Source organism: Chelonia mydas, chromosome 2 (assembly GCF_015237465.2).
Source record: "Chelonia mydas isolate rCheMyd1 chromosome 2, rCheMyd1.pri.v2, whole genome shotgun sequence".
Classification (NCBI taxonomy): Eukaryota; Metazoa; Chordata; order Testudines; family Cheloniidae; genus Chelonia; species Chelonia mydas.
Window position 1 is genome coordinate 242497298 of NC_057850.1, and position 24807 is coordinate 242522104.

The 24807-nt window shown below is 38.4% G+C and overlaps 1 protein-coding gene across 1 annotated transcript in view; it reads right to left on the reverse strand.

Annotated features, from left to right (window-relative positions):
• The window catches only part of UBE3C (ubiquitin protein ligase E3C), a 168930-nt gene that overhangs the window by 22911 nt on the left and 121212 nt on the right, over positions 1 to 24807 (reverse strand). Inside the window, exon 19 of the mRNA XM_007054110.4 lies at positions 8294 to 8506. Coding sequence (XP_007054172.1) covers positions 8294 to 8506 — 213 coding nt within the window. The remainder of the gene's footprint in view (positions 1 to 8293; positions 8507 to 24807) is intronic.

The window sequence follows — 24807 nt, forward strand, 5'->3', positions numbered from 1 at the left end:
CTGGTGAAAACTGGGGGATGGGAAAATGAAAGTTTGGCTTTTTTAACAGCTATCTAACTAGATTTAACTAACTTTAACTATACTAAGTAACAGACTGTTAAAAAACAAGGGTAAAAACTAAGCTATTATTATTGGAAGGTTTACACTGACACTGCTAATGGACTCCATCTCAAGCCGAGGACAGTTGAGAAGGAACTGAAGGGGTCGGGGGCATTTGCGTGCTAGATGAGGTAACAGCGGTGCAGCGAGACTGCTACTGCACACGCACACCCCCGACCAGACACTGCCACCGAAAATCTCCGATCAAAGGTGCTGGGATGCACCGACACCTGAAGTGGAGAACCCACAGGGACAGTACTCGAAGAAGGTTTTGTTACTGGACTAAAAAAACCTACAAATAAATACGCTTATCAAAATACTCTGGCATGCAAAACTATTGATTTGCAAATGGATATACTATATTATCAGTAAGACATAAAATGGGTTCCAATATAGACGCTGAAATATTCCAAATACAGCAGGATTAAAGTAAGGCCATTAATCTTTTAATATTATCCTTCACGAAAAAACGATAATTTTGCTGAGCAAGCAACCAACCACTAGTGATTGTTAGGGTTGGGGATGCTTTTAGAAACTATCTAGGAGCAAAGTTTGGGCTGACAAAAAAGTTTTTGTGGATGTAGGTGCAATTTAGTTTTAACCCATCCTTTATTTAGTTAGAATTTCAAACGGGACTACTGTAGATCTTCCACTCAACTTTGAAAGATATACTACTCGCCTGGGTATACATCAGATACCCTCCATTAGCAATAACATGACAGGCTGATAGATCTTGTTGGGTTGCCTTTTCTATCTGTTCAACTTTTGCCACTAGATGGTGCAAGATAACAGTGTGGGTACTTATGTATGAAGTCACAGTGGAAAGCATCTCAAAAAGGGCACACTTACAGAAATAGCTTTAATTTTCATTTTGAATATGTCAAAGCTAAAAAACTTCCAAAAATCTTCTTAAGTACTTTAAGAGGTTCTTTACAAAACAATACATTTAAACTTCAAAAGAAATTGGCCTGAAGAAAATCATTACTCAGTGGACAATATGCATAATATACAATGTGGGTTACTCTATTTCATGTATTGAAACTGTGTTTCTTTAAAACGATGACAAAAAAAATCCAGGTGGAATAAACAAATAACAAAGCCACCAGTTTAAAACTATCAACTGATAATTGATCTCAGACAATATCTCGTTAAAAGTTCGATACCCCTATGTAATGTGTTCTTTTAGGGAGAAAATATGTTCAGGGAAAAAACCCAGCTTGCTTAATTCACGTTAATATTCCTATAAGTAAAGCAAAAACAAAATTCCAAACTTTTACTTGTTTTATGAAGCTAGACACTTTAAAGGTGTGAATAATTATTTTAGGTTTGCCCCAAAAAATTTTTTAAGTCCATCGGTGTAGACCTCTGAATTATTTCCTTGTGTCTAGAGCTGGTAATAGAATTGCTCAGGTGAGCATAATTCAATTCAATAACTATCGTTTGCCCACTGCAAAGAGATTTCCAGACATGTTAAGGAATGGCACTGAAATAACAGAGAGATTTTACTTTAAAATACAATTATGAAGGCTCCGTGAAAATCATAAAAATGGTACAAAGGCAGGACTAAAATCAGGATGCTATGGTTATTAAACTGAAGTCTCCTCATGTGGTTCTATATCCCAGATCAGGGCTTTGGGATGTCAACTAGTTTCAATTAAAAGTGAGATACTGTCCTGCTTGAAACAACCCACTTCCCTCAGTGTTTCTTAACGGGTTCAAATGATAATGTCTGGCTTTTTACGTGCTTTTCACATAAGTAGAGAAGCGTCTGAACACTTACCTGCTGGGATGCCATAGGTCAAACAATGAATTTTATTTATTTGGATGGGACTTTGTTCCTTGTTTGATAGGTTTCTTTCTGAGATCCTGTATTTCATATTTGTCTGGGTACTGTAAGTTAGTAAGCCTTTCGTCCAAGTGTCAGAAAGGAAAAAAGCTCTCTTACTTCTGGTGCATAAATCCAAGAGCAAAACTCTCCGAGTTCACTGAGGACAATTTGTGGTGCAAAGAGGCCTTAAAGCAACTGGAGGCAGCCAGTGGACAAGTCCCCCTGCGCAGAGGAACTTTCTGCTGGTGTAAATCTGGCAGAGGCAGAACCACTGGTTCCTATATCAGCTGCCCCTCCACCAGAGAAGGTGGAAGAAAAGGTGTTTTGAGGCATTCTGGGGGCAGTGAGGGGATATACATATTTTAAGAAAAGGTAATGACCCCTCGACACATTGCTGTTGTGAGGGGGGGAAGTGGTCATCTTAAGTTAGCATTGTTGGATTTGCAGGGGGTCAGATAACCTGGGGTGGATCTTTTGGCTCCCCTTCTACCTCGGGTCCAATCTTCCCAGAGAACTGTGAAAGAGCACTCTTTTAGGGTATGTCTATACTGCAGCTGGGAGTGTGCTTCTCAGTGGTGGGTAGCTCTGGTCAAGCTAGTGTGCTAAAATACCTGGGCTGAAGGGAACATGGTCTGAGTTCAGTCTAGAAGGTCAAGGCCAGAAGCACCAGTCCGTACTAGTGGGACGCTATAGAGGCAGGCTGAAGTCAAAATTGATGAGCTGCACCAGTTCAGTGTCAAGTGAGTCAACCGTAGTAGAACCAGAGTCAGGGAGAGGTGTCAGGAGCGGAGCAGGGAACCATGAAACAGAAGTAATGCTACGTATCAGAAGCAGGGCTGGGTCCAGAAACCAGGAGCAAGGCAAGGTATCAGGTGTGTGCAGCAAGGTCTGTGTGCAGCAGCAAGCCAGGGATCCACCTAGTTGCACAGACAGACTACAGGTGTTTCCCCTAGGCCTTGAATAGCGTGCCTGGGCCAGTCAAGGAACAGAGTTGGCTCTGCCAGTCAGGACCTCCATGGACAGGACATCCAGTGGTGCTTGATCCCATAAGGCTCACAGCCTGTCAATCAGTGCTCTGTCAGAGCCATTGGGTGGTGGTGTGGATGCAGCACTCAGTGACCAGCACATCCAGGTTCTAGCCCCATGGATCCTCACACCACTGTCTACCCTCAAATGTTGCCTGATCAGGCTTATCAGGGTGGGTCCTGTGGAAGGCCTCCACCAGTTATGGGGCATATATGTGACTGGCAAACGCTCTTCAGAGCCGTATTCCTCCCAGTCCACCAAGTACCACAACTTGCCTTGTCTGAGTTTGGAGCCCAGAATGGCATTGACAATATACTCCTCATGACCCGGACCTTAACAGGCAGAGGTGGTGGCTATACGTGACCAGATAACAGGTTCTCTGTGTGCAGTTTCAGGAGCAAGATGTGAAAAACAGGATGTATTTTAAGGGACTTAGGCAGCTGAAGTTTAAAGGGTACGTGATTAATCCACTGGCAGATCTGATGTGGCCCATGATATTGGTGATCCACCTTGTGAGACAGCCTGCCCACATGGAGGTGGTTGGAGGATTGAACACCTTTTGTTCAGTTGTGAAGGCTGGGCGTTTCTATCTCTGACAGTCCACATACTGCTTATAGACTTCCTTGGTGTTATTGAGATGACCCTTCAGCTGCTTCTGAATGTGGTGAAGTCACTGGACCATATCAGTGGCTGCAGGGTTTTGGGAGCCTGTCAGCAGTGCAGGGTGCAACCGGGGATGAAACTTGTAGTTGGCAAAAATGGAACTCTGGCAGTGTCACCTGCTCTTCATGCTCCGTCCCTAGACCTAACCCCCTGACCAGGCTAAGAAGGTAATCAGCCTGCTGACAGGAGAAGCCTTGGACTGGTTCTCATCACAGCCAGATGATGTGATGTTGACAGTGTTGGGGATAATTCCTCCAGACCTTCTCCACCATCTTCAGTGATCTCTATCCTACGCATATGGCTGAAGCCATCCTTTCGAAGCTCTGACAGGGTCAAGGGTTGACTGTGATCCTATGCAGCGCATTTCCACTGACTCATGGCAGACACAGAATGGAGTGAGGCAGCCCTTCTATACCAGTTCTGAACTGAGCTGAGTGAGGAAGCCAAGGACAAATTAGCCTGCATGGAGCCTCCGATGGGCTTGGAAATGTACACTGACATATATATATCTGGATTGATAGCCAGCTGCGTGAGTGTCGAAGGAGAAAAGAGGAGCTGCACTACCACCATGCTCATGCCCCAAACTGCCAGCCCCAAACCAGACTCCTGAACCCATCCAGGTTAACCCAGAGGCAGCTGACCATTGATGAGAAGAAGTGACGCTGATGCACTAATTTGTGCCTTTACGGCGGAGACAGAAGCTTTCATAGCAACTTCTGAGGCCTCAAAATTCTTCCTCAGACACTCTTCTGTCACAGCTCAGGGCACCTGATTCGCCCTTGATGGTCCAGGAGGCTCCTCAGCCATCACCTCTCTTGGATGAATACCTTGAGACTGAGATATTTCCAGGTTGAAGAGTTCCATTCCTACACTGTACTATTTCCCAAAAGATGAGTGCCTAAGCAGGTTTGCTTCGCTTCTCTCCTCAGCGACGGTAGTCAGTGTAATTGCCAACACATACAAGTTACCACACAGTTCTTTCTAAGCAAGCACTTTTGTTCTTAAGGTAAAAGCATTACAATGAAAACATTTGAACAATAAAAGAACCTACACACATTAACAAAGCTTCCAGAGATCACCTCCAACGAGGGCTCTGGTTGGTGCTTAGTCCTTCAAACCCCACCCGGGGGTATTCCTGTGATCACCAGTTCATAACAGTTTTTGCTCAGACTAGCCACCGAATCTTATAGGGTCTCATTGGGCCAAAGACCCTCCAACCCTTCCCTAAGGATTGGGACCGCCCTTGGACCAGATGTGCTGTTTGTCTGCTGAATCAGAAAAAAAGCTCTGAGTCAGTTTTAACTCAGGCCTTTTAATCAAACATTCTCCCTTTGTCTGTTGGTCCCTGAAGAATCCATTCTGAACAAGGAGATGCAAGCCTCCCTCCAGATGCTGCCAGCTCTCTGGAGGTGCTGCCTAACCACCCCATAGGGCTTAGTTCCAGGGCTTAGTTCCTGGAAGGCTGTGGTCCCCCCTCCTGTGGAATTACATACACTCCATCCACAGTACATAAACATTTGCATTTTTAATACAATGAACTCCTACAAAACTTAATTCAATAAGGTTTGTCCAAGATATTGTCATACCTGTCACACCACCTACACTGTACAGTGGTCTAAAAGGGGAAAAAGTCTCCTTTAGCTGGAAGACTCAAACTCTTAGCAAAACAAATGACTGAGTTCACTTTCCTCATTGGACAAAGAGGACTCTGAGGAAGAGGAAAGCGTTTTCCTATTTTTTTTTTTTTAAAAAGACTGTTTGAATTTATTAGTCTCATCCTTATGTTCTGAGTATTTTACAAGAGTGTTTAGTTTCTTAGCTGCCAAACCAGGAGCTAAAGTAAAGAAAGAATTAGAGTCAATATACATAGCTATCTAGGAGGAGCCTTTTCCCATGAGACCTTTTTTTTACTAGCTGCCATTTTGTGCACTTGAGCCAGCAGTGAAAAACCAGGCCAGTGTCACTGCAGGAGCTAGCACTTTATCAGGAGCTACTGCTATTTTGAATGGCCTGGTACAGTGTTCCTTCCCCTAACTAGGGATCCTAATGAGCGCAACCTCAAGTTGACTGAAAGTCCATGAGAACTGAGAGCACTTAGCACCTTGTCGGACTGGACCTAATGTGTTGGTAATAGAATTCCAACCTCTCTTGCTGATAGAATCCTTACTGAAAGTGACTTTCACTGTAGATAATGTCTGTGCCACAGCTGCTGGGTGGGCACTGTTATGAAGACAGCTATTTACAATGGTAGATTTATGGTGCATTTATTAGGCACTAATTCATTAGGAACTAAAGTGGTTGTTTAGCTGAAAACTAGAGATAATGTACACTCGACATATAGTATAAATTAAATACTCAGCTCTTTTCCAGTCAAAGTGAATTAGCCTTACCTTAATACAGTTAATTAGTACTCAATGCTTAAGCAAGCTCCGGTGATCAAACACAGCACAGAATGTATTTGTCTATATGAGGTTTATTAACATACTGAAGTAAAACTAGAAAAAAAAACCCCTCAATACTCAAATGCAGAAGATAATTAAAAAAATCAATTAGTCCTGCAGCAATTACACTAAAATCCAGAAGGTCTCATTCTTCAAGGCTAAAATGTTCTTTATCCAAGTATAAACAAGAACACTCAATTTTAAACAACCTGACAGAATTTCAGTTAGTTACTCAGAATTGCATTTTATGTTCAACCTTTCTTTTGAAGATATGCCTACAATTAACCATCAATAGTTACTATTGTACTAACAATCCTTGTTACTATTAACCGCACCTCTTTGGTAGAGAATTTGAAGAAAATAAACTCAAACTCCTTGACAAGAATGCACTTGGTACAATTTTTTTTGTATTAATAGTTAGAGCTGGCAGCATCTCCATCAACAAAATCTTCCTCAATGCTCTTTCTGGCAGCTTTTTGTTTTTAATCTCCCCACCTGCTTGTTGCTCTACGTTCTCCACTAGATGTTTGGCCTACTTTCTGAGTACAGATGGACCAGATATGTTATAGATCAGAGACTGGAACCCTTCCATGAAATAACTTTTTAAAATGGGGGTTGAACTGTTTTTTGTTTGTATTATTAAACCCTCAATTTAAATGCTCTGAAAGGAGTAATTCATGCTATTGGACTAATACTTAAAACAAAACAAAACAAATAGCAGCTTACTGTCACAAACACTCATGTTTATAAGTAGAGGCAACCACTTCGTATATATTGTGACCTTAGCAACCAAGTATCAATAAGTGATAAAACTAAGTCCACTGATTGGACAGTTCTAAGGCAACTGTAAAACACCTGACAAGAACATCTGTAGATGGACAAAACTGAGAAAATGCTTTCCCAAACAACAGCATATTAGATCACTGCTTTCAATTTTGGAGGTTGTTACACAGACATGCATAACTCTCAAATCTCACATATTGATGTGTAACCCAGAAATGAATAGGTCAATGGGTTACTTTTTACATGAATTATTATTTATGTTAGGCAACTGACCACCTTTCAATGTGATTTATGATCCCCAAATTTGAAGATACTACTTTAAGAATGTAACAGTGTCAGGTTCTAAGATCCTGCAAAATAAAGAGAAATGGATGATGGAACAGTAGAAACAGCAGCAGCAAGATGAAGCTGTACACTGAAAGTAACAGAACCCAGACTTGCTGCAGGAAGGAGCATCGGAACCAGGAGTTACAAATTCCAGGAGTGGCTGCTGCACAGGCTCATTAACTGTTTCATTAGCTAGGCTGCCACTAAACTCAGGCTTTCCCTGTCTGAACTGAGAAATGAAGAGGACCCAGAGGTCTACCTGGTCACTATTTAGTGAAAAACTATGAGGCTTACTGCATCTGACTGTGACAAAGAGTTCCAAGTTATCTGTTTGGCCTCCTTTCTTATAGAAGAGGTACAAGCTAATATCAGGCTCTGAAAGAGGATGCTGCTATAGATTACAAGAATGTTAAGACTGCTATTTTGGACCGATTATAAGTAATGTAGGAGATGTAAAAATTCCATCTGTCTTATTTAGCACTTTTCATGGGTAGATCTCAAAGCACTTTACAAAGGAGAGCAACCACTCCTTTGCTTAAGCTTGAGACCCTAAGAGCAGGAGAACCAAAGGACATCCTGATATTGGAGTGTTAATTGAAAAGTCTGCTTGAGAAACAAACAACGGTGTTCCTAAGACTAGACTGCTCTTATGATTCTGCGGCTGTTCATAGCTTTGCTGCTCAGAACCTTGTGGGCAACAGTGAACTTGACAAAAATCAGGTCAGTTTCCAACTCTTACTACTTGGGGAAGATCAGAACAGCAGAAGACATAGTATTAGAGATACTCAGTGAGGAAAAATATTCCTACTATTATAAAATACTTTGTTCAAGAAATTGACTAGGATATTTGGGGCAATTTACTACTAGAACTATCAGACATTTTATCAACAAATAAGCAATGCTGACACAAATGAGAGTCATTTTTTGTGTTTTTGAAAAGTACAGGATCAGTTATTATTCACTCCAAATATTGAAATAGTCAGAATCACTGTGCCTCTTTACTTAAAGTTGGACAAACGGCACTTGTTACACATGTGCCTTATCACTTTTACATCCAAATATGAATGTAGTAGGGAAATTAATGATTAACTTGTTAAGCTGGGAAGGAAAAAAATGCCACACTTACCTGTGCCTCCCCAAGGTCATTATTCACCACAGTAAAGTTTAGCCCAAGTTCTTCTACATCCCCTTCGTAGCTCTTGAGAAAAAGCAAATTTTTGTACATTTCTGGATCTAATGAAGCCAGATGATGAATGTCCACATCAGCACTTGTCCCCAGCAACTTTGAGAGGAAAAAACTAGCAAATGGCAGCTCTACCAGCATATTTTCATACAGTGCCTAAGAATAAAAACAATTAAGAAAATGACATTAGCTTTCATTATGGGTACTACAAAGACATTCTTAATATCTTTTATCATCTGTTCCTTACATTTCTGTAACTTTCCCCTTATTTAATGTCTGAATAGAACCTCTTGGTGAAAAAATATCCCATGTACTGTATCTATTTACATGTGCAACTGTAGTCTGAAATTTTAACAATCCTGCTGTTGAAATATCATGCTTTAAAACTTTACATATAGGTTATCTGCCCATTGCAAAAGCCATAGCATTTTCATACTCTAACAAATATCGACACTATGAATATAACAGTTGCTGGGAACCTGTTAGACACCATCATTCATTTACAAGAAAAACAAGGGTTATCAATGCCAATACCACCTCCTCCAGAATGTCTTCAAATCAGATGAAAGATATCTATTCTATGCCATTAGTCAACCCATACAGATGCGGTGAAGCAGATTCCAGAGTTTCCATTCTTACCCTCTAATTTGCCAGCCGTTTCAAAGGTAAAACGTGAGTGTGATTCTACTCTGAAAAATAACTATGTAAAAATTGCTTCTTCTTACTAATAAACAGCAAATCTTCATTCTTTCTGTACTCAGAGTCAATGATGCATACTTTGGTGAACGGAATACGTTACTACTTTTTACTCCTGTTAAACTGCAAGAAATAACATAGCTAAGAAAGAGAGAAATGACTGGATTCTCTTCCTTATTGTGCATCATCAACATGATTTGCTAATTTCCAATTTCAAAGCCTATCAGCCTATGCAATATACTAAACTAAAGTCACCAGTGGGGCACAGGTGCAATCAAAGGCATAAGTTAGCCTGGCTAAACATTTATTATTGTTGAAGTGAGAGTATGAAAGAATCCATCTTGATTTTAAGTTCCCAGTATGAAGCAACATTAATGGATGTTTATTTTTATAAACTGTAAACTGGAAGTATTTGATCTAGAAATTGTGACGCCTACATGGAACTCCACCTATCCATTTTTTACTGAGTCAAACTCTGAAATGCAATTATACTCTATGTAAAGTCCATGCATATTCCCCCAAATATACAATCCTGTCAGTCAGAGAAAATATGCAATGATAGCCATCCTCAAAAAGAGGGAGAAGGGGAAATGTGTGGAGGGAAGGAGAGAAAGATTAAAATTGTATAGAGGTGTTGGCGGGGGGAAGGTGGAGAGAAGGGAAAGCACCCAAATGTTATACACGTTTAACATAAAAGTAGATAAAAATGTGCATCTTACATTCAGACCTCCTCCTACTGTTCATTAGACACATTAGCATTTTTCTCTAGACCCCAGTTCAGCAATCATGACCTCAGTATTTCCCACAACACCAGTGCAGAGAAATGGGGAAAGAGGCATCAGGAGGCTATTACTGACAGTTTCCCTTTCTGCTGTTTGAAAGTTTAGCAATTTATGTGTTACTCAGTTCCTCTGAGATTGCTGTAGTATTTAGAAAAGGAAATAATATATAAGCAAGGAAAACAATGAAAAGCACTAATCACCCAGTGATAGCCTAACAAAGGTGTTAAAGAAAAAACCCACACAATTGCTTAAACTTTAGAAGGAACATTTTTTGGTTGTCCTGTTAGACTTACCATTAAGAACACACGAATAAGGAGTTCAAAGCCAAAGGATGTATTATACATATAACTATATGATTTATTCAAGGTGTGGAAGTCGAACTCTGCATTTGTGTAGCTGACTTTAAAAGTGAACTAAAAGTGTAAATCATTAATTTGTAATGTATAAGGTCACTATTTGCCATTCCTGCATTAGTAACAATAAAACCATTGTAATTCCTTAAATATATCAAAGCTACCTGAATTTAAAATGGAATCCCATCTATGACTCATAAAATGTAAATGCAGAGGTGTGTTTTTTTCTTTTTTTACACAAGGCAGGTTTAAACCTTTAAAGCATTTAATATACAAAGACTAATAAATGATAGCACTAAAAACCATGATCACATCAGCTAAATGGATTATAAATTAAATTTCCATAATGCATGCGACTGAAATACAAATGTAGGCATAAATCAAGGTATTTTCTAAACACAGGTTAATTACACAAATTCAAAAACTGTCTATTTTTTATGCAAAATAATCCACTTAGCATTTTTCATATTGGTCTTAATTCTTAGCCACTTGCAACACTTGCTCCTAGAAACCTATCAATAACTCTATGTCAAGAAAAAATAGCAATAGGTATATTGAAGAAACTTGTATGTTATTTTTCAAGTGTCTGTCTTTTATGAGTGTTTATTGCCAGAAATTGTGCCAAAATGATCTGAAATAAAAAGGATTAATTGTAGTAGAAGCCTTTTAATATAAGTGAGTGCACTAGCAATGCAATTAATGCAAATTGTGATGCTATCAGGAGAATAAATGTGAACAACATCACAGGCCATTTCTGTTTGCTGCCAAATAACTTTAGTAATTTACTACATTAAGAATCAATAAAAAAAAATAATGCTTTTCAAATGCATCACTATCAATCTTCAGGTAGTTCCAAACTGAACATTTATAACAATCTAAAAACTATATAAAACATTTTTAAGCCACCTTGATCGTGCAGGTAGGTGATAACTTTAATTGCTGCTTATGTTAGCCAAGTGATTCTAAATATAAAAAGTAAAGTACATTTGTAAACAAGGTAAAATAAATATTCTAATTAGTGTAAAAGCTAAGTTTTGGTATTGAATGTCCTAACAAAGTTTTAGAAAAAAATGCAGAGAACTCTCTTTGATAACTTAAGTGACAATCAGCTTCAGTCCTTTCAAAGAGGTGAAATATAGTAAAACAAAGCCAACATTGCACTGAAGTGGCCATATGCCCTACTCTGCAGGAATCTGCCTAGATTGTGAACCTTTATCTTTCAACCGCAGATTAAGAGCAGCAACCGCCTGAGGGAAGAAATTAGTTTACCCTTGAGATGGGATCTGTTCTAACTCCTCCTTCTCTTTGACCACAACTCTGATGTCTCCTGTCCATACCCGGGTGCATGAGACCAAGGAACCATTATGGCTGATCCAATTACAAACAAACAAACAAACTCACTCCCTTGCTACTATACGAGAACTCTAGTCCTTCATTCAGCCAAGCTTCCTTTAGCCCTTAATGGTTGGCTCTTTTAGAATCCATTGGAGGATGACACCAGTGCTTGGGAGGTCACGTGCCCTAGTTTCCCGTGTTAATTTTCCCTTTAATTTACCACAGCATTATACTATATGCATATTGTAGCAATTTTATAGGAACTGTGTAAATAGTTATGTTCATTTTAGGATGTAACACACTTCTATTGAAATACCATAAAAGTAGTAATAAAAATTTACATTTCTATCGTGCTTTTCATCCAAGGATTTTGCAGTTTTACAAATATTAGTGAATTTATCCTCCCAACACCCACCTGAGGTAGGTATTATCTGTTATCTATTTTCCATAGCAATGGAAAAATGAGGCACAGAGAATTTAAGCAACTTGCCACAAGTCACAAAAGTCTGTGGTGGAGTGAAATAGTCCTGGGCCTTAACCTCAAGGCCATCTTTTCACCCTTTATAATATTAAATAGTTACATTTACATTTATTACTTTATGAGTGACACTCAAAGTGGAAAAATTTAATTGAAATTCTGATGGACATTTGTGGATGGGCAAGAGATGATAGAATGTCATGGAAACAGCAGAAGAAGAAAAGTTAACATGCTTTGAGAATGCTGTTTTTATCATGTATCATCAGAATAATCCTCAGGGCAGGGACTGCACCTTTTCTATATGCAGCACAATACTGAGCACATTCCACAGATCCTAAGTAGGGTGACCAGATGTCCCGTTTTTAAAGGGACAGTCCCATTTTTGGGGACTTTTTCTTATATAGGCGCCTATTACCCCCTACCCCCTCTCCCATTTTTTCACACTTGCTATCTGGTCACCCTAACCCTAAGGCTATGTATATCGTCCATTACCCTACTACTTACGCACTACACAGGCACATTAGATCTTATGTATTATGGTCGGAGGCAGAAAGACAGCTATGATGGAAAAGCTCTTCCAAAGGGAAGTTCTTTTATGGTGTTCTAATATTGGCCACACTTTGAGTTGGTCTAGTCATTTCAGTGTGTAACAAGTTAATATAGAATGTTTAAAGGATTTGGTAGCTTGGAATAACAAAGCTTACATGAATGTTAGAGCATGCTGATTAAGGATCCAACCCTGCAAACCAGATACATGCATGTACCCATGCACCCACACTGAGTGTGATGGGACTCCAGGAAGGGGTCTGCTCCAGTGAATTTGTTTGCAGGATTGGGGCCCAAATAGGTTCTCACTTATGATTCCTAATACCTTCTGTATGAGGAAAAATGATTTATGATTATTTCATATACTCCTCATTAACCCTTTATAACCTACCACCACTTTAAAAAAAACACTGACATGATAAAAGTAAAAAACACCTAGAAAGTGGGTGGGGTCTTGAGGGCTCACAAAGGAAAATGACTGAGTTTGAAAAGTCTGGTCTTTTAAAACAGTCATTTCCTTCATCAGCCCTCAAGACACCGGGCATTTAGAGAGTAACCTTTTCTAAGTTAGCCATTTGTAAACAGTTACTAAATAATACCTAGCACTTTTATAGTGAAATTCATCTTCAAAGCTGTATAGGCCCACTAATAAAAATGATAGAAAAATAGAGAATCATTAGTACTTTCTCCTACCTTATATTATTTATATTCTAGTTATATTTCATCCTGTTCATAAATCCCTCTTTAAAATAGCCTAATTCTTTGTGGCCTGGTTAAACAAAAGTTAAATGTGAAGACTGACTGCATAAAAAATAATTCAAGGTGTGTTTTTTCTTTATCGTGACTCACTGCCCTCTCCTTACTCATTTAACCTTTTTTTCAAAACTAGTATTTTCTTATTTTGAAGCATGAAATCATTTCTTGTAGACATGAGCATAATAAAATTTTTGAAAGTGAGGAAAGTAGATTAACATATTGCTCTTAATACAATTATGGAAAAACATAAATTATAAAACAAGAATATCAGTCGTGTGTTACTATTTGATTGCTGCAACCCATTGCCCTTCAGTCTGTATTTCAATGAATGTAATCAATGCATTATATTATTGCAGTATAGGAAGACCCACTCATGTCATTCTACAAATGGAAAATCTGCTATATAATATTTTTTGTTTTAAATATTGATGTACTTTTTTTTGGCCACTACTGCATAGCTCTTCTGCTTCATAAAACATAAGGCCAAGACTTTACAGTACAGGTGCCTAAAGTTATGTCTTAAATTCATGTTTAGGCACCTAAACAACTGGCCCAATTTTCAAAAGTGCTGAGTATGCAAAAGGTTCATTTTGCTTCAATATGCTAATATTTTACTTCTGGAATTCTAAGTTGAAATATGATTTTCAAAGGATATAAAATAAGATGAGATTGGTGGTCTCAAACTAACTCCTGCTAGTTATTTATTAACATCACAAAACCACCACAACATACCACAGCACTATTAAAATCCTCAGCTCTTAAGAGGAGTAAAGTTTTCAGATAAAGCAAAGTCATTTGTAAATTGGTATTATCTTTGATTTCTTGCCTGCTGGAAATGTTGAAGGTCAGCAAGTACAAGTTCATAAAAGCTCCAGCCATTTTGGGTAACTGAGTGTTTCGGTTGTGGAAAGCTTGCTTGTCAAATTTGCTGCAGTCAATGTAAAAATCTGAAATTGATTAGAAGTTTGTGATAAGCAGAGAATGTACTAGTGACTGACTGATTAACATTATCTTAAAAATCTAGGGATGTGGTTCTTAATTGTATATCATAGCATACATTACCAATGAAACTATTTGAGAATTTCTGCTAAAATGATCAAGTCATTTTGATTCATAAATAACGATTCACACCAAAGAATATTTGTATTACAAGAATAGTGGAGAACCATTTTTAATCACCAAAACAATATACAGCACTTCACATCTACTCACTATCAGGGAGTGTTATAATGAGGACAGGCAAACATCATTCTAACTTACACTATAATTGATAGCTAAAAGTAGTTTAGGAATACAGGTCAATCAAATGTTGACTCCACCACTTACCTCTAAGGCTCCCTACACCTGTCATCATAAGTCCTTCCCCCAGGGTATTACTTCAAGGGTCGAGCGTGACATATGACCGGAAACAAGGGGTATTATGTGACCCCTCTAAGAACTCCTCCCACCACCCTCTACCAACTGGAGTGGGTTTCAGTCTTGTAGGACCTCCCCAAGAGTGGGTTTGACCAATCAGGGCAAGTTCAGGGACAGGGAGACCCATCCAAAAGAAGGTCCTGTGACACCTCTAAGAACGCCTCCAACCACCTTCTTCCAATAGGCATGGGTTTCACTCCTTTATGCCCTCCTGAAAGGGAAACATGTATAAATTGCAATAGGCATAGAATGAGGATCTAGGCAGAACCCTCAATCTCCAGAGCTCAACAGTTGGCTGGTCAGCAGTCCACTCCTGAAACCCCATCGCTGTGTGGAATAACCCATCTTGTTTCAAGAGCATATTTTTCAGAAATCATGGAAACACTGAGGGGAAAACATGGCCTCCTTCATTTCCCCTATGAGAATTACAGAATACATTTTAGCTCTGAGGGCACTCAGTTGTCTGTGGAGAAAGCACTACATCAGCAACAGTTCTGAGGAGCAGAAAGCTCTCGAGGGAAGCCCTTTGGGCCAGCCATTGATGGACATGTCAGAACCTGACCCCGAGTCTCAAGCACTCATGAGACAGACTGACTAGCATGATGGCCACTGAGCATAGAGGGGAAGAGATAGCTCAGTGGTTTGAGCATTGGCCTGCTAAACCCAGGGTTGCGAGTTCAATCCTTGAGGGGGTCATTTAGGGATCTGGGGCAAAAATTGGGGATTAGACCTGCTTTGAGCAGGGGGTTGGACTAGATAACCTCCTGAGGTCCCTTCCAACCCTGATATTCTATGATTCATTCACCCCATGGAGGAAGCTCATTGGAGAAGATGAACGGCGAAGATGTTGCTCACGTAAATAGACTATAAAAAATGGTGGTCAAGGGTGGGGTAGGAACTGACCTAGGGTTGCATAAATCCAAAAAATAGTGGACTTACAGCTGTTTCTTTTCTGATAGTCTCGACAGCTCAATGACACCTTTCTAAAGGACCTGTAGATGCTGGACAGCGCTGAACCAGAGAGTGAAGGTGAATCTGATCCAACTTGTTTTTGCTGAAGATCAAGCCAACTTGTTGAAGAGGACACAAAGCACAAGGAGGAAGATGGATTTAAGGAAGGCCCTTGGCATAGCACTAACAGCCAGTGCCATGCTGTGAGTGTAAAGGAGTCATGCAGTCTACTGTACGCATTTCTGTTTATGCTGTCCTTAATCACTGTGTTAGGGAGAAGCTTTCTGAAGACTGTGAGGGCTGTGTTATAGATGCACCAGACCAGCTGCATCACAAAACTGTATGAATTGGACTTCAGAGAATAGAAACAGAATGCTCCAGGCCCTGTGTGCTGACCTGTGTTTGTAAAGCTTATTAAACACCATTATTGCCATAGGTTATGCAATGCAATGTCTGTGCTTAACCCAAGAAAATTAGCATCAGGGACAACCTTGGTAAATGCTGTGCACAGCGCTTGAGATCCTAACGGTGTTTTAAACAAAATTACCAAACCGAAGGATACCCACTTAGTGCATTATATTGACTGCTTGACCCACTCAAAAAGTTACAGAACATTGATTAGGAAAAAGACTAACTGTAAGAAATCTAAAAGGATTAAGTTAGAGAATAGTGAGGGGACAAGCATGTGATATACAATATTATAAAACTTGGTATCTGTAAATAAAAATATCTATTGAAAAGGTCTTTGTGAGTATCTGGGTTTCTGTAATAAGGATAGCATGGCCCTTAAATAAGATGAAAGTTTTGATGGGGCATCTCAGGTTGTTTTCAAGGGTTGTGTGTCTTCTAAATAAAAATAGTTTGTGAAAACCCAACTATTGTCTCTTTAATAGAAGAAACCTATTTATAGCAAAAGGCTGAAATGCACATAGTAGAATCCAGGGGAGGAAAACAAAAATGAGTTTAAAGCAAAAAATATTATATATTCTGTATAAAACATAGATGTTTGAGACATGTATTTGAGTACAACAGAGTTGACTCAATACCATCGAACTACAATGGTTTAACTATGACCTACTGCAAAAATGGGGTTGTGTGGAACTACTGACTTCAGATGTAATCACAGACCCATGTTTCCTTAACGTTCCATCAGGGTTATGCATATTAGACCCTGCTGGGGTTGGAAAAATTATCAGTAATTAGGTTTGATGGGTATTCACCCACAGTAAGGGGCGGGGAGGTAAGCTCTGTTAATATTAAATTATATAAAACCTCAGGAGTTTGTAGATTACTATGGGTCAGTCCTTCTAGTAACTCAAAGTCATTTCAAGTTTAAAAATACTATATTTTCAAAAATAAACAATGGTTTAACACAAAAATGAAATTTTGCAAGGGTTCACAAACCTCCATTATATTTATAAAATAAGAATATGCTGTAAGAAAAATCAAACAATCAAACATTTAAAAGCTATGAGTATTTGTAGGGTGTTTACTATGGTTGTGCTACATCCATTTTTATTTAAAAAACAACCAGAACTTTAAGCACAAAAAAGAAGTGTTCAAAATGAAAAGACATGCATTGAGATCTACAAGGCCCCCAGTCAGGAGACAGTACAGTAACACTAAGGATTGTTGTATATGGTGATCTACAGTTTAATTCTGTAAGATATACCTATAGTGATCTGGTTTTGATTGAAAACAAAAATATATTGTCACTAAAAATTAGACAAAACCATTAAGAGAATTTACTAAGACTATTTAAATTTTCACCCAAAGGGAATGTTTAGAGAAGGGTGCATAAACTCCTCAATTTATTAAGAGCTGTAGTGATCAAAGCACCTGCTAACTACAGACACTGAAGTTTGTTTGAAACAAAGAGTTAGGCTGGTATAAAATCCTGAGCTTTTTTGGAGCCTGTCTTTTTATAACAGAAACCAGAATGGCTGCTGCTGGATTGCAAAACATGTTGCTTCTTTTAACTCTGAAAATATATATTATATAATCTTACTCTTTGTACACACTGTCCTTACTAATAATGATACATGTCTTTATTGCAGTGTGATCTGTTTAGTATGGAAAGAGCAATTTCAAGCTGTATTTCACCAGGGCAAAGTACAATCCCATTTGAACTATGGTTGCGCTTAATACTTTTTTTTTTTTTTTTTAATGGAATTCAACAGGTTGTACACGAGTTTGGTACATTTGGGAAATAATACTAACTAAAATTTTGCTTGTTCTTTAACCCACAGGCCCAAATACACTTGTGGGGGGAAGATAACCATGTGCTATAGCACCCCTTTTCCCTGTGGTGGAGAGTAAATTTCTATAACTGGCTTTTAAATGTGTTTTTAAAATGGGTCTGTTAAAAACTTGGTTTTAATGATTAAAACGTTGTTTGTGATTTAGGGCATATGCAGGAGATAGGGGTGGGTTTTTTAAAAAGGGATTTTGTTGCAAACTTTATTTTAAGGTATAGGTGCTGCCTCTGCTTAAGCACAATGTGTGCAGACAGTATGGGCACTCAGCTAGGATGCCCTAGCTGCAGGCTATACTGCAGGTACAAAGAGTGTTCAGAAAGACACAGACTCTGCATGAAAAAAACCAGCTGCATGTCTGTCTAAAACTTTATGTGATAAGGGTCAGTCTTATGTTGACATGGGGCACAAATGCAAAATGAGGTGCTGTAAGCAGAGTCAGGGTATCATCTCCAGAGATGTAAAGAGTCACCTGTATTTTATGGATAAATGTAGAAAGCCTGAATGATCAGAAAAGTATCATTTTTACAATTTTGAATGCACAAAAGTGACAGGGTTGCGTGTGCCCAATTACATTTTTGCTATGTCCCTAAAGCCAGAAAAATCCTGGGAGTTTAGGGACAGCAAGTGTCTTTCTGCCTTTGTTAAGATGTTTTTTCAGAAAAAGCTCCAAGACTACTCAATCATAGTGCACTATTCCAAAGGTTATGGCAAGTACTTCATTGTGGACAGAACTGATAATATAACGTAGTAAACTGATGTGCACATGACATGTTCACAATGAGAATTTAAACAAATTTTATTAATTGGCTGATTTAACACACTATTTTACAGCAGACTGCGAAAAATAGACACTATGACCCCTGCCTATACAGGGGTCTGAGCTGCCTCATTCTTCCGTTTTGTTCAAATCCAAGGTCTGGTCTTGAGATCTGTCTCTCACGCATGAGCAAAAACAGCTGATGCATGACAGATTTACCCACACAGGGTTCTCAAAGGCCTTGTCGAGCTGTCAAGAGATTTTCAGAAAAGAAACAGCTGTAAGTCTGCTGTTTTTTAGATTTATGCAACCCCAGATCGGTTCCTACTCATTAAACCCCATCCTTTTTATAGTTATTTACCTGAGCAATGTCTTTTGATGAGCCACGGTTCCCTTCCTCCATGGGGGTGAATGCTCGGTGGCCATCACACTCGTCAGTCTGCCTCACGAGCACTCCGGTCTCGGGGTCAGGTTCCAAAATATCCATCAACAGCTGGACTAAAAGGCTCCCCTCGACAGCTCCCTGCTCCTCAGAACTCTTGCTGATGTAGCGCTTTCTCCACAGGTGACTAAGCGGCCTCGGAACTAAAACGAATTCCATAATTCTCATGGGGCTAAAGAAGGAGGCCATGTTTCCCCTTAGCATTTCCACGATTTCTGAAAAACACGCTCTTGAAAGTAGATGGCTTCTTCCACACAGTGATGGGGTCTCAGGGGGTGGTGCTGCCGATGGGCAAATGCTGAGCTCCACAGTTTGAGGGTTCTGGCCTAGACTCTCGTGCTATACCTATTTCTGATTGGTACGTTTCCCTTCCAGGAGGGCTTAAGGGGGTGAAACTCATGTCAATTGGTAGAGGACTGTGGGAGGTGTTCTTAGAGGGGTCACACATCCCTCTTCTGGCAGGTCTCCATGCCCCTGAACTTGCTCTTATTGGTCATACCCACTCTTGGGGAAATCCTACGGGGCTGAAACCCATTCTGATTGGCAAAAGGTGGTGGGAAAACTTCTAAGAGGGATCACACACAATCCTTGTTTCTAGTCATGTGTCAATCTCGACTCTGAAAGTAATATCCCAGGGATGCAGTTTTAGGTGGGTGGGGCCTTAAGGGTTGGGGTCAATATCTGATTGATGTTGTACCCCTAGATTGCTATGTCATTTACTTTTCTTGTTAGGCATACAAATTCTGCACATTTGAAAAAATCCTGGATGAACTGATAGTTACTAAACTACTACGTTGCTAGTGTTGCTGACTGAAGTTCCAGTGATCTGTTTTACAGAATTTTCTGGCTTCAAGTTTAAACAAAATTTGATGGGAAGTAAAAATGAGAATGTGGAAGTAAATTAGAAACAAAGTTTTACTTTTATGATCTGAATTACATTCTTTTAAAATTAGTCCAGTTATCTGTTATTTATCTAACCTCTAGACACACTTTATCAAGATAAATCAACATGTATTAATATCAGTAATCTGGTCATTTTAAATAAGAATTCAAATACAATGAAGAATTCATTTCAGTAAATATTCTGAACTTGACTTAAATGGACCTAGGTGTTTCCAACTGTGAAAAAAGATCAGGATGCCATTACCACATACTTTTAACTGTTTATTTATTTCTTGTCCAGGAACCTGATTTAGAGGCAATAAAATGCAATAAGTACACAAACCAGAAACAGAATCATCTGCTAATGGAACTTTTAATTGATAAGTGACCACTGACATGAGGTAATTCTTTCCATGTAGAGCTGCTTGCAGAGACCTTTGTGCACTTTATCGGTAAACAATCACTAACATAAGCATTAAAGAAAATTTAGATACATTATGACCCAATAAATATCACAATCAATCAATATACTCTTTTCCCTCCTAAAGATTTAGTGTTAAAATACCACATTTTAGTAGCCTTTTAGTGCTGGACATATATTTACAATGTTGGTACTAAGTTGAGTACTTTGTAATCAAAAGATAATTGGTTATGTTAAGTAAACCAGCATACAAAGGAATTAGCTGGTTGAATAACTATGTTAGAAAATAAATTCATACCAATGTATGTAAATATTCATAAACAGGCTGAACACCTCCTTTAAAATATCTCAGGATTTGCATATATTCTGTCATAATTAATGGAATATGCAACTTCCATACTGTTATTTTGGTGATTTACTATTTTGACCCTTTTAAACAGATCAGGAAACTTAGGGAAAAAATGATCTGCTAAAAAGAGATATTTTTCTTTTCTGAACAATCTTTTAAACTGCTTACTTCTCTTTTTAAAGTCATCATACGGAAGATTCATGTCATTTTTGACCAAACACAAAAGTACCATGAGTTTAAGCACTCCTTGATTCCATTTTGTTGTTTGGAAATAGAACTTTGGAAATGATTTAAATAATGAGTTTGTACAAACAATTACTTGTTTGTTAGCATGCTAATTCCACACCCACCTTTCTGGGAATTAATGCTGGTCAATGGAGCTTGCACTACAAATGAATAATACAGTTGACTGATTTAAGCCAAACCAGAGTAGATCTTTACTAAATGGACAAAACTAAAGAGAAAAAAGTATAGCCTACAAATTAGGAAAAAATTCTGACAGAGAAAATAGGCAGAATACGACTACCACGATAATGTATGGTGACACTATGGGCGCTACAGCAGCACAGCTAGTGTGCCATAACTTAGACACTTCCTACAGCAAAAGAAGGGGTTTTTCCATCACTATAGGAACTCCACTTCCCCAAGTGATGGTAGCTAGGTCAATGGAAGCATTCTTCCATCAACTTAATTGTGTCTACACCAGGGGTTAAACTCAGCATAACTACATCACTCAGGAGAGTGAATTTTTCATGCCTCTGAGCTCCATAGCTATGTCGACCTAACCTTTATGTGTAGACTAGGCCCACGTGTGGTGACTGAGGCACAACGATTTTAGCTATTAAAATGAATAAGTTTAACTGCTATCTCTGTAGTCTTTTCCTACTCTTTCTTTGTTTTCCCTATTCGTCTTTTTAGTGCAGGGAAGTATGCATGTGTGTGTTGTTTAAAACTCATTTACTCAAAGCCTTCATATGTATTCTGTACATGATTTAGGAGTTTAGGCCATAATCCAATATGCACTGTAGCCAATGGACAGGTTCCGATTGATTTCAATGGGTTTTATATTAGTCCCTAAGACAATTAAAAAGCATTTTAGTTCATCTGTAAAGGAATAGTGTAAAGGCCAATAAGATTAAAATTGGACCTATGGATAATATCTTGCACAATAACAAATGAACTAGTCTATAATCTTTCTAGTTTTGGATTAGCTGTATATTCAGGAATTCTGCACATTGTATATGAATCCTTAATTATATACAAATATGCAACCTTGTGCACTATTTATCCCATTAGGTTCGTCAATTAAAATCACAAAGCGAACTCTTCATATTTCAGAAATGTAATGAATTACATTTCATTAGAATCAATAATTAATTTTTCCCTATTTCAATTTGATTTAGTCATAAGCCATTTAGCATTTGATCCAATACCTTTTCATTCAGTAGTTATCTAATCTTACTGAAAGATACAGCTTTAAAACTTCACTTGTCAAATATCTAAGCTTAATATAACACTCTTAGATCTCATTGCACATGGTCCACCATAATTAGATCACCACATATATTAAAAAACTATAGTATGTTGTGCAATCAAAGCAATTGAGAAAATACCTTCTTTAATATGCATCAATATAATGCCCACAAGGCCATAAATAAATTATTTCAGTCCTAAATTAATATTAATTGCTGTGATTGATCTTTATCATAGATTATTAACAATGTCCCTGCATACTATCATCAAAATATTACTACCAATTTTTAAAAAGTTTAACATCTTTGCCTCTCTACCTAACATGTCCTCAGAATGCTGCTTTACCACTCATTTAGTTCCCATGCAGACAGGCTTTCATAATTCAAAGCAAGCAAAAAACAAACCCTTCATTCTGTGTCCTGCCACCTTTCTAAGAAATAGGATACACCATGACAAAACAAACTCAAACTTCTTTTTACAAATCTTCAGTGTCTTCAGAGGACTTTTGATTCTGATTTCTGCAAAAAAGCTTCACATTGATAGATCACACAAATGAATCAGGACCACCGATCCATGGCTCACTAGTCCTCATCAATGGTCTAGAGGCAAAGAGCACAAATAGAGGAGATAGCTCTTTCGGTCTTGGGAACCAGTTGAGTGTAAGTGTAATGGAATACTAGTGTCTGAAGCAATCAAAAATCCTGTCAAAGACATTAGAAGTCACACATGACAAAACAGTCTTATATTCAGAACTATCAGACCTGCTCCAAAATGGAAGTAATAAGAAACCATAAAACTTCTAGTTCCAAACATGAGGACTAACAAGTTCACTTCTGTTCAACAATCTTTCAGCCACATCTCTAAACTAGCTAGTGATTCTGCATAAGAATGTAACAACTAAAACTGTCAAAAATCCCATCTGTTATAATCTAGTGTATAATGTCAAGGTTCCAAAATTATATATTTTGACTATTTATCCCTGACAATTCTGATTTCTGATCCTTCTTTGGTCATTGATTGTGAACCACTTCACTTTTCTGCCTCAGATTCCACTTCTGTAAAATGGGGGCTGTTATAGTTATAAGGATGTTGTAAGACTGATTTATGTTTTCAAAGCACTACGTCAGTGCTAAGTATTTTTATAAGGGGTGTATATTTAGGTTGCCTAACACTTTCCATTATTAAAAAAAATTGTAACCTTTTTTGAGAAGCTTTAACACCTCCATGTTTGCAGCAGATCTTTGAAATTAATCAGATAGAAAGTTCTTCGGCTACAGAAGTGACTTTTCACTGTCCCATGAAATTCCATTCACATTTAGCTGATTTAGAAACTGTCACAAATCACCATTTTCCTTCTCTTACTTGTGTTGCTCAAGAAAATTTTGGCAGCCTAACAAAACAACTGAACAGTAACATTCTAAAGAGCCACACTGCTGCCAAAGCAGCAGAAACTGTACTGGGAAATCTAGGAGCTGGCAGAACAGCGGTTGTGGAAGGGGAGGGAAAGGAAGCTAAGCCAAGCCATATACTTCAACTCCCCTTCCCTCCTATCCCCAGAGCACATGATAACAGCATCCCATTCACAGCTCTGGAGGCAGGACAAGGAACGGGAGTGTCTCACCTCGCAGAGAGGAGGACAGAAAGAGAGCTAGGCTGAGCAGGACCCCCCTTAACCTTGGATAGTCCATATCACCAGCAGTCCACCCCCCTCTGAGAGATAACAGCCTTCTCCTTCTGCCAGCTAATGTAGTTAGTCCTGTAGCTCAAGTGGTAGAAGTCTGTGCTGCAGTGCTAAAGGGTCAAGATTCAAACCCTGCTAATAATGCATAGTTTTTACAGTTGTACACAGAAGAATTATTTTTAAAAAAACTAGGCAATTACTTATGATTGACAATTATTACTTTCCACAGGATCACCGCCCTGACTCATTCAGTGTACAGATCAAATGCACAAAGGGGCAGAAATAAATTTGCATGGGCAACTGTAAATCTTGCATTTCCAAACTTTCAACTGCTTAACTTTGCAACCTAAATAATTAACAGGTTTTTGGTAGGAATTTTGTAATTATTATCTAGATTTAAAGAGCTTCAAAATATAAGATTTAGAAGACATTTTATTAATCCTTTGCCCAATTTTATTAATCAATCAAATAGCATTATGGATATATGTTAAGTTATTAAAAAACCTCTGGACAGGAAACAGAAAAAAGTAAATCCGGTTATGAATCTACACAGTTCTGAAAGTCACACGCACTTGGCTAATAGCACTGAAGGGTTACTGGGATACATAGAATTTATGTAAATTATTAAATTTTAATGTATTTGTTTTCTGATAACACTGAAACTTTTTAAGTGAGAGTTTTCAGTGGCAACACTGTCCTTTGGTTTATGCAAATAAGAAATTGCTGTGGATGCCTGATTGCTTCCTTTGCAGTATTCCTATTTTATTTACAAAAAAGCTTTTAATAATGTACTACTGCTTTTAAATAATTCTGCGCAAATGCATAAAATGAAGCATTTCTGGAAATGGATGAATGACTATTCAATAATGTCTAACTCAGAC